This window comes from Paroedura picta, chromosome 1 (assembly GCF_049243985.1).
Source record: "Paroedura picta isolate Pp20150507F chromosome 1, Ppicta_v3.0, whole genome shotgun sequence".
Taxonomy (NCBI): Eukaryota; Metazoa; Chordata; class Lepidosauria; order Squamata; family Gekkonidae; genus Paroedura; species Paroedura picta.
In genome coordinates this window covers 178244160-178254832 of record NC_135369.1, presented here as the reverse complement: position 1 = coordinate 178254832, position 10673 = coordinate 178244160, and the positions used below count along the sequence as shown (strand labels likewise).

General features: G+C 50.3%; 2 protein-coding genes across 2 annotated transcripts; one reads left to right on the top strand and one right to left on the bottom strand.

Moving 5' to 3' along the window:
• Positions 1 to 5332: 5332 nt before the first annotated feature.
• Positions 5333 to 6355, bottom strand: ARL4C (ARF like GTPase 4C). The gene has a single exon (XM_077313459.1). It carries the CDS (start codon positions 6353 to 6355, stop codon positions 5777 to 5779), a length of 579 nt encoding a protein of 192 aa, XP_077169574.1. The 3' UTR covers positions 5333 to 5776.
• Positions 6356 to 6438: 83 nt separating this feature from the next.
• Positions 6439 to 8372, top strand: LOC143825436 (uncharacterized). Its single transcript, XM_077313470.1, has 2 exons — positions 6439 to 6922; positions 8253 to 8372. Exons 1-2 carry the CDS (start codon positions 6439 to 6441, stop codon positions 8315 to 8317), a joined length of 549 nt encoding a protein of 182 aa, XP_077169585.1. The 3' UTR covers positions 8318 to 8372.
• The last annotated feature ends 2301 nt before the right edge of the window (positions 8373 to 10673 follow it).

Genomic DNA, 10673 nt, shown 5'->3' with positions numbered 1-10673 from the left:
GCTGGGAACATCCTCCCCACCCCTTTCTCCTTCTTTCCTGTTACAAGAAGAACTAGCAGATAGACAAATTTGTTTGGAATTTAATGTATTTAATCCAATCGTTTATATTTTGCTGCTACATTTTACCTTGATGTAATTGTGATGCGGTGGAATCCGCCCCGAGCTGCATGATAGGGTAGAAAATAAGTATAATTAATTAGTATTATTCCTATTATTACTAATATACCATGGAGCTCTGATTCAATACAAGAAGCTTGTTTCTGTCTTCCAGAACTAGGGATGAGATTATTCTGAAGCATATCTTATCCTTCTCTGGCTTTCCTGCTAGCATTGGAGAGGAGTTTTGGGTCACGTGAGTGGCTGAAAGAAGCTAGTTCCAGTTGCTAAAATGGACGGCAGGCTGGTCCTCATGGACAGCTGGCCAGACCCTCCCCCTACGTATACATTCGCTGGTAGTTTGGAAGCTGGATGGTTAGAGCAGAGTCGCCTGAAGCTCAACCCCTCAATGGAGGTCCTGTGCCTGGCGAGGAAGGTGGCGGGACAGAAAGCACACCTGCGCTTTTTGGCCAGGGCCCAGATTAACATCTCACACTTGAACAGGAATTTGGGGGTGACCTTGGATGCCTCCTTATCAATGGAGGCCTGGGTCTCAGGAGCATTTTTCCATCTGCGCCAGGCTCGGCTGCTAGCGCCCTATCTGCCGCAGGACGGCTTGGCCACAGTGATCCATGCAACTGACACATCTAGACTGGACTTCTGTAACTCACTCTACGTGGGCCTGCCCTTGTCCTTGATGCAAAAATTGCAACTGGTGCAGAATGCAGCTGCTAGGGTCCTCACAGGTACATCTTGGAGAGACCACATCCAGCCTGTGCTGAGGCAGCTATATTGGCTGCTGGCTGCGGCCTGGATCAAGTTCAAGGTACTGGTATTGGCTATACATGGCTGAAGGACCACTTGCTTCCTTATGCCCCCCCCCCCACTGCTTTGCATGCTGTGGGTGCAAAGTGCACTTGGTCTCAACTAAGGCCAGGGCCTCTTCGGTCCTGGCCCCTACCTGGTAGAACGAGCTCCCAAGAGCACTACGGGCCCTGACACAGCTCTCGCAGTTCCACAGGGCCTGTAAGACAGAGCTCTTCCGCCAGGTTTTTGGTTGAGGCCAGGGCCAGGAAGATCATGGGCCCCTCCCTAGACCACTGAATATCTGGTTCCACACCCTCTTCATTCCCTGAGGCATGAACACCTCTGGACTGGGAGCAGGGGATGGTGGTGGGGGGGGGGGTTTACTGCCGCCTTGACATCCGAGTATAGAGTTTTAATGGGGGTTTTGCTGGGGTTTTATTCTGACATCGTGACCCGCCACAAGCCACTGGGGAGTGGTGGGATATGCATCTCATAAATAAATAAAATAAAGGAAGGCAGCAAAATGTAAGCTTGATGTTAACACCTGCTCCCAAAGTTGTTGTTTTTTTAAGAAAGTGATGTGAACAAGTTAGGGATCAACTGGCTCTGTTTGCATGCAAGGTGGAGCCAGGGAACAAAACTGAGGCCTCCTTGAAAGATCTTGCTACCTAACGGTATGACGGAACAACACAAGGCTACGAGACTACAAGACGGGCTGTGTGCATTACAAACTTGTTCCATAGAAGGAACACCCATTAACAGAAGAAGTCACCACATCTGCATGCAAGTCTCCCCACTACATGCGAACAAGCAGAGAAGCAATGAGGTTTTCTCAGCCTGTTAACTTCTGAGGCCAAACCACACATCATGGTCTCTGTCCACATGGAATGCTATTCCTTCCACAGAAACTCCTTCCGTGCAGGAATTCCGTCATGGCTTCAAAATAACTTCTTTAAAGCGACCATATACATTCCCCAGCAGTGATATTTAAAAAGTTGGTGCTGCCTGCAGCCAAACTCCCCTTTGTCAGATCTTTGGGATCCCTCCCCTAAATTCTTGTTCCATAAACATTTTCATTTTGCAGTCCTTTACCTGCATGGGGTTGGGGTGAGGGAGAAGAGGGGAACAGGGGAGGGCTGCAAAAAATTAAGCAGAATGAAAACGTAACACTGGTTTTGCTTGAATTGAATACTTTAATTGGCGCATTGTGGAAAGAGACATCTGAAATGTGACAGGCATCTGGTAACATCTGCTAAAAAAAAAATCAAAATCTTCAAACATCATTTGAAGAAGACTGAACACCTGGGAGTGGGTCACGCATAAAGCATTGATACACATACTTTCACCACCCTGTTTCTTCAGACCAGGGGTCCCTAACATGCTTTCTAAGGGGGCCACTGTGCCCACCAACAGCTTTCGTGGTGCCCGCAAAGTGCTTGTAGAACATGGATAGGACTAGGTGGGGCTTCTGACAGGCTTTGTCGATCAAGAAACATCTTATTAAATAAAGGTCCTGCCTAAAATGCTGAAAAGTTACTCACAGAGTCATATACAACCTCAATCTATGACGTTTGTGGCTGACCCCGCCTCCTGCAGCAGTCATTTTGTAACTGGCTCCACCTACTGTGGCAGCCATTTTGTGGTTGTGCCCACCGTTGTGTGTCAGAATTCCAAAGGCACCCTCAGGCTCAAAAATGTTTAGGACCCCTGCTCAGGACCTTCTCTCTTGTCCAAATAATACACTGGTTAAGAATGTTTTGGGGGCGTGCAAAGATTTGCTCATTTGCACTGGGGAAACCTAGCTCTACAAAGGAAACCACAGCTATGGATTTGACATTCAACCTCGCCTTTATTCATCTCGGTTACTGAAAAAGTAATGTAAAAGTTAGGCATATTTTCATACCCTGCCAGGCAAGGAATATGCTTAAATGCTTTATTTTAGGTCATACAGAGAGTTGCCATGTGGTCCCAGAAAGTATGTGAGATCTTTCAAAGTAATACAGAATTTTTTATCAAGCAAAAGGAAATGAGGATATATATATATGTATATATATATATACATACATATGTGTGTGTGTGTGTGCAATTGATCAACATCAAGTATATTTATTTAAAAGGTCACAGACCAGAGTGAATTGATCCAACATCCTTTTACGTTTTGCCTGATTAAGAGTTCTGCATAACTCAAAAGCTTGCACAGTTCAAGGTCAACTGAAGTTGTCTAATAGTGAGACTGGCACATTTTTATACCTTATATTGCTGGACTAGGCCTCTAAGAGCCGCGTCCCCATTCACATAGCACCTGTGCAACTTGGTGTGCAGTAGTTTGTGGCAACATTAAAAACAAAATTAATCCAAACACACATTCATGTTGATCCCAGCAGTCTTTCCCTGCCTCCTAAACAGTGTTTTAAAAACAATTACAGCATTTGGCTTAAAACAGTGTCAAAATAAATATACTCTCTCAGTCATGAGGTAACGAAATGTGCTTGAGAGAGCTGGGTGGAACAAACAATAACATTAAAAAGGAAAAAAGCTCTATGGGACCAGCCCAACCACCTCCCTCTTTCCTCGTGAACACAGAAATCTTTAGGCTTAGGCATGTGAACCATTTCAGTTGTAAGACATTCTTAAGTGGCAGGGTTCTTGTGCTGTTAACAGCCACACAACAGACAACTATTCAGCAGATTAGACTTTCCCCCCCCCCTGATCCCTTTTCCATATAGCAATGGGGGGGGAAACCCTTTTACTTCCTGAGCTATCAGTGGCATATGAGCTTTGCCAGAAATAAAATCGGCATCTATAATTGGATATTGATTTCCACAATAATTTTTGGGGGAGAATTCATTGCCGGAGAATAAGTTGTGCGATTTTGGGGGGAGGGGGGGGCTTTCTTCCCCCCCCCCTTCTTGTGTCACTTTAATCGTATTCTGTTGCTATTTTTTTAAAACATCTTTAAGTAGGAAGTTCGTACTCCGGGCTGCTGAAATTAAACCAGCCACGGATGTAAATCCTTCATACTCTTTTTATAAAATCAATTTTTACCAAGGCTGCAAAAATTCTTGCAGAAAAAAGGGTTATTTCCTCCTGAAGCTCAACCGTTGGCTGCGTAGCTTGATCATAAATATACTCAAGATTCAATTCCCTAAAACTCAGTACACTCTTAGGAATAGGACTGCATCCTTACAACATGATCCTACGCGGGCTTGTCGAGAACAAAATCCCAGTGGCCTGCTTCCTGCATACTGAATTGCTGCCAAGGATATGAGATTCCTCCTACACTGACAAAATCAATGCAAGTTTTGCACAGGGGGATGATCTCTCCAGACGGCTAGCTGTGTGGGCCAAATATTGCAAAATAAAATCAGTGGTCCCTGAAAAGTGAACAATCTTTATCCCACCCACCACCTTTGTAACTTTCCTCATTAGAAAAAATGGAGAATGATTTTCTCTTCACCGCAACGGAAAAAGCAAACTCCAATTCAGGAAAACTCATTCTAGGATAAACACTGTTGCCCTCTAAGGTGCCACCGAATTTCTGGGTTTACCTGCCATTTCCTTTACCTTTCGCTGCCATGGCTCTGAACAACTCATTAAAAAGAATATGACTGTGGGCAAAGGGGCGGGGGAAGGTAATTGATAATTTGGATCCTGTATATCATCCTGTATACTCAACAACTCTCCAGAGCTGGTTTGGGGGGACGCGGAGGGGGGAGGGGGGCCTCTAGTCCACAAAAGCCCAACAAAACAGGATTCTGAATATAAAACTGAAATGCAGCTCGACCTCCTTTGCTCTGGTGTGGGGAAAAGAAACAAAATATGCCAATATGCCTGCCAATGGATGGTTCACTGATTAGGTGTAAGACGCGGGGGATTTTTCCGGGTTATTGCTACAGCTGAGGGCTTGTCGGGGAGGAGGGACAAGCTCTCCCAGCAGGATATTTAGAATGCAGCACCAGGCGGCAGCGGCAGCCGACCAACACACCCGCTCCTCGTGTCACGCACAATTAAGATACAAAATTCCCTTTTCGTCGCGGAATTTGTGGGTGCCACAGGCAGGAGGCCCCATCCTCTGCCACCTTTTCCAAGTCCCTTCAAAGGGAAAAGCTTCACCTCTGTCGTGGAGGGGGGGGGTTTCTCATCCCTTCCCCTCCATCCCACCGAAATGAAAAGGGACGCTTCCTATGGAGTATACAAACCACCACGACTCCTGTTTGCTGATTTCATACATTTTCTTTGCTGGCTGGCTCCGGGGGAGATCTTCGAAGCCTGCCTTTTGTGTGTGCGTTTGGGCGATGGGCTGGGGTGGGGAGACCTTTCCCCAGCCTTCCAACAAAGAGCCCTAAGCCAAGCAATTTTTTCTCCAACGTATCAAACGCCCCCCCCCCACATACCCCCCACCCCACCCCCTTCCCCATCCCAATCACAGCATCTCCCCTCCTTCTCCCCCCCCCCTTCCCCAGCAGTCTGTCCCGAGCCTGGCTCTTCATGCACACGTGGCCTTGCACCAAGCCGGCCGCACAAACCTTTTTTTCTCCAGCGGCAACAGAGTCCGGCCCTGTCATGAGAATCCAGCGTCCCTTCTCCCGTTTTGAAATCGTCCAGAGGGATCTGGTGTTGGGGGGTGTGGGGGAGAAAGCGAAGCCAGGCCAGAGATTCCAGGATCCGGCCGAAGCCTCCCCGATCCCCGCCCAGCTTCTAGCCCGGCTAGAAAGGAAAAGGTGTCCCCCGAGGGAGGCGTCTGTCCCTTCCTCTGCTGCTGTCCGTCCGTCCGTCCCTTTCTTCCCAGCCAGCCACCCACCCGGTGGGGCTGCGGCAGGCAGGCAGGCAGGCAGGGCTGGGTCCCGTCCCCCCCCGTCCCCCGGCCTGGGGCCTACCGCTTCTTCTTCTGCTTGAGGCTCTTGCGGCGCTTGAGGATCATCTCGTAGAGGCGGTCCATGCCCTCGGTGAGCCCTTCGCCGATGATGGCGCAGGCGGGCTGGACGTGGTAGGCGGTGGCCGGGCTGAGCTCGTGCAGGGCCAGCTGCTTCTCGATGTCGGCCACGGGCAGCGAGCGGGGCAGGTCCTGCTTGTTGGCGATGACCAGCAAGGGCGTGCCCTGGTTCTCGGCGAACTTGGTGACTTTGTGCAGCTCCGTCTTGGCCTCCTCGAGGCGGTCGACGTCGACCGAGTCCACCACGTAGATGATGCCGTCGGTGCAGCGGCTGTAGGACTTCCAGAGCGGGCGCAGCTTCTCCTGGCCGCCCACGTCCCAGAAGTGGCAGCTGATGCCCTTGGCCGAGCCGTTGCTCAGCTTGATCTTCTCCGTGTTGAAGCCGATGGTGGGCACCGTGTTGACGAACTCGTTGAACTTGAGGCGGTACAGCACCGTCGTCTTGCCCGCCGAGTCCAAGCCCAGCATGACGATGTGCAGCGACTGGAAGGCCGAGATGTTGGACGAGATGTTCCCCATGGCGGCAGGCGGGGAGGGAGGCGGGCAGGGAGCGGGACCCTGCGGCCGCCGATTAGCACGCCGAGCCGCCGCCGCCGCCAGCCATGCCGGGCGCCCCGGAGGGGAGAGGCGCGCGCGTCCCGGTCCCGAGGCGCGGCCGTCGAACAAAGCCCCGCGCGCGCCGCTCCTGCCTGCCTGCCTCTCAGCTGCCTCGCGCCGGCGGCCCGCCTCGCAGCCGCTCCCCCTGCATCGCCCGGGCCCCGGCCAGCCCGGCTCGCGCCTCGCCCGCCAAGCGGCTGCTGCGGCTCAATCCATCAGCCAGCCAGCCGCCCGCCCGGCCTCGCCTCCCGAGCGCGCCACCGCTCGCCAAAGGAGGAGCCTGCTGCGGCCGGCGCGCGCTCCTTGAGCCAGCCCCTCGCGCCGCGTCGCCCGGCTCCTGCCCGGGGAGGGGCCTCGCGAGATGGCCGCCGCCCCAAGCCCCGCGCCCCGCCCACTCCCCCGGCCGCCCAACAGCAACGCCCGGCAAGCCTGTGGAATGGAAGGAGAGCAGGGAGTGCCAAAGGGCTTGCATGGCCGAGTCCCGCGGAGGTGGGCAGGTCACAGGGTTGGCACGACGGCGTACAGGGCGATTTGGATGGGGATGGGGAATGAATGAATGAATGAATGAATGAATGAATGAATGAATGAATGAATGAATGAATCCAGTACCACCTTTAAAACCAACAAAGATGTATTCAAGGCATGAGCTTTCAGGTGCAAGCACTCTTGCTCAGACTAACAGACTTCCTCAGACTTTCAAGCTTGCACTCAAAGCTCACGCCTGGAATAAATCTTTGTTGGTCTTAAATGTGCTGCTTGACTCTGATTTTATTGTGCTACTTCAGACCAACATGGCAACTCGAATGAATGAATGAATGAATGAATGAATGAATGAATGAATGAAGAGCTTGTACCCCACTTTTTACTACCTTAAGGTATTTCAACCTGGCTTACAATTGCCTTCCCCTTCCCACAACAGACACCCTGTGAGGTAGGTGGGGTTGAGGGAGCTCTTAGAGAGCAGTGACTGGCCCAAGGTCACTCAGCAGGCCTCATGAGGCTCAACGGCTTACCCTCACCTTCTCTTCTCCCCACAACAGACTCCCTGTGTGGTAGATGAGGCTGAGAGCTCTGAGAGAACAGTGACTTGCCCAAGTTCGCCCAGCAGGTTTTTGAGTCTCAAAGCAGTTAACAATTGCCTTTGCCCTAACAGACACCCTCTGGGGTAAATGGGGCTGAGTGAGCTCTGAGAGAACGGTGACTCATCCAAGGTCACCCTGCAAGCCTCTTGAGTCTCGGCTAACAAATGCCTTTGCTTCCTCCCCCCATAACGGACATGCTGTGAGGTAGTTGAGGTTGAGAGAACCCTGATATTACAATTACTGCTCTGTGAGAACAGCTCTATCATGACTGTGACTAGCCTGAGATCACCCAGCTGGTTGCATGTTGAAGAGGTATGGGGAATCAGTCCTGGTTCTCCAGATTAGATGCTGTCACCCATAATCACTATACCACGCTGGCTCTCATGGAGTCCACAGGACTGAAAGGAGAGCACAAAGAGTGGAAGAGTGGTCCAGCAACCACTATAATAGCCCTGATACCATAGTAACCATTCCTAGAGGTAAGATAATGTTCTCTAAGGACTAGACACTAAGTTTGGGTTGGGATGGCAGTCCCTGGGACTGTCAGTGGGAGGAAAAACAGTGTGCTGAAATTTATTTTCATCGAGGTCATGTGCAAAGGTCCCAGAATTCCCCCAATCTGCATCTTCTGCATCCTTTGTGGCTCTGGTCTCCTTTGAGGCGCAAGGTATTTGTCTTGGCCATCTCATTTTGTACAGCTGACGAAGATACGTCTCCCTTTCTCGCTTTCCTTACAGGCCAGCTACGCATAGATGCTGCCATGGAATTTCTGGGACAGGAATCTTCAACCAGGCTTTCATGAACCCCTGAGGCTTTCTTGACAGCCCAGCAAGAGTTTCCCAAATGGGTGGGTGGGAGTTAATTTTTATACATTTTTTAAAAATTGTTAAACTTTTATCAGGTGATGTGACCATGTGTGGTCCTGTCGACCTGCCTCCCCCCCTCCCAATGATCAATGATGGGCCTGGAGGGGGTGGGAAGGGGAGGGCGTGTACACAGCTGTGCATCGGAACCATATTCTGCACGATCAAGCCAATTCTAGAGTTTCTCAAAGCCTGAAGAATGTTTCAGGGGTTTCCCAGCGGTAAAAAAGTTGAGAAAGACTCTTCTGGGGCTGTCTAGCACCTCTGCTGTGGGTGGGGTGGCATGCTCTCATCTAGTATCTGGGACATTCTGTCCCCACCCTCTCCTCAATCCTCAAAGATTGGGTAATGCACATTCAGAGTCCTTTTGCAGCTGGGCTTCGCTGTGTGAAACAGGAAAATCTGTCTCTAAAGGGCATTATCCAACATGAGCAGAATGCAAGCCAATTTCAGACAGATCCTTCAAGCAAGGGAAACGCAGCTAGGTAAAGCACAGGAGGTGACAGAATTTCGGGCCTTCTTGCTTACTTGCTTCAGCCGCCTTTAAAATAGACACCGTTCACGCCACACAAAAACACACACACACACTTTCTTTATATGTGAATGGTACGGCTTGTGTTGAAACACGGCAGTCCCCCTGTCACTTCTCATCCAGTCCTTTGTTGGTCCCAAAACAGGTGGGGTGTCTTTTCCCCTGATGGGGCTAATTTCAGCTAGAAAGGGGATCAGTTTCTGGGGGAATGACAACCAGGGCAAGGGTTGAGGCCTCCAAAGGATTATGGTGGCTTCTAAGAAAAAGGAAACCTTTGCAGAGATCTCAGCTGTTCATCGCAGGCCTCTTGGTCTTGACGCCACCTGTCTCCTTCTTGTCCTCCTGTTTACCTAACCTACTGCTGGGAGAAGTTGCCCCAGTGCAACAGATGCTGGCTGGGGCCTAGAGCAATCAGATGCAGCATTTTGTTTATCCACACGCACACCCCAAGCTCCTACAGGGCCTTTATGCCAGGGATTCCCAACCAGGGGTCCACAGGACTTCTGAAGGGGGTCTGTCGGAGCTCTGAGGTGGCATGGAAGGGGGTGCCTGGGCTATCTTCTCAGTTCCTGTTCTTCTTTCCCGCCTACATGAGGCAGAACTGACATAGTAATAGTAAAGGCGGGAGGAAGGAGCAAAAGGAGCTTCTTGCTATATCTCACAGCCACAGTGCATTTCAGTATAGGAACTGAACCTACCAATTACCAGAAGCTCCTTGGCATGGCATAACTCCAGTTCCTCCCTCCCCCCAAAAAATTAGGAACCTCCTATCTCAGATGACTAGACTCATGGTATCTGCCTTTGACCTCATGTTCAGAACGTTGGGGGAGCTTGGTCTGTTTTGCCTGGAGAGGAGATGACTGAGAGGGGATCTGATAACCATCTTCAAGTATTTAAAAGGATGCCATGTAGAGGATGGAGCAGAGTTGTTCTCTCTTGCCCCAGAGGGACAGACCAGAACCAATTGCATGAAATTCATTCAAAAGAAATTCCGTCTAAACATCAGGAAAAAGTTCCTGACAGTTAGAGCAGTTTCTCAGGGGAACAGGCTTCCTCGGGAGGTGGTGGGTTCTCCATCTTTGGAAATTTTTAAACAAAGGCTGGATAGCCATCTGACAGAGAGGCTGATTCTGTGAAGGCTCAAAGGGGTGGCAGGTTACAGTAGATGAGTGATTGGGATGTGAGTGTCCTGCATAGATGACCCATGAGGTCCCTTCCAACTCTATTATTCTATGATTCTAAGATGGGATGCCATATTAGTCTATCTGTAGCAGAAGGAAGAGTGCGCAGGAAGAACCTTAATGAGAGCCAGCATGGTGTGGTGGATAAAAGACTGGCAGCCTCTAATTGGGAGAAGTAGGTTTGATTCCACACTCCTCTACATCCAGCCAGTTTGCAGAACAGTTCTCTTAGAGGTCTCTCAGCCCTATCCTATCCCCAGGAGACGAAGGGAAAGGTGTTTATAAGCTGTTTTGAGACTCCTTTGGGTAGTGAAAAGCAGGGTATAAGAAACCAGTGTTTCTTCACCAACATTTGGGCAGGAGATATGAAGAAGTAAGCAGTGACTCATGAACGCTCAAACCCTGCCACAAGTTTTGTTAGTTTAGCCCTTTATGTGCTGCTAGACTCTTTTCTACGGCAGGAAGAGGAGATGATTTTGTGCAAACAGACGAGGAGAACAAACATTGTTGTAGTGCATTGTAGACATATGGCTTAGTGGCAGAGCATGCTGCAAATACTGCCCTGCTCAGAACCGTTAGGGT

What these genes read in the sequence shown, in the direction of transcription:
- ARL4C (XM_077313459.1), bottom strand. Translation starts at nt 6,355, where the DNA reads ATGGGGAACATCTCGTCCAACATCTCGGCCTTCCAGTCGCTGCACATC.
- LOC143825436 (XM_077313470.1), top strand. Translation starts at nt 6,439, where the DNA reads ATGCCGGGCGCCCCGGAGGGGAGAGGCGCGCGCGTCCCGGTCCCGAGG. An exon ending in CATGGCCGAGTCCCGCGGAG is followed by an intron (nt 6,923 to 8,252) that starts GTGGGCAGGTCA and finishes CTTTCCTTACAG; the next exon opens with GCCAGCTACGCATAGATGCT.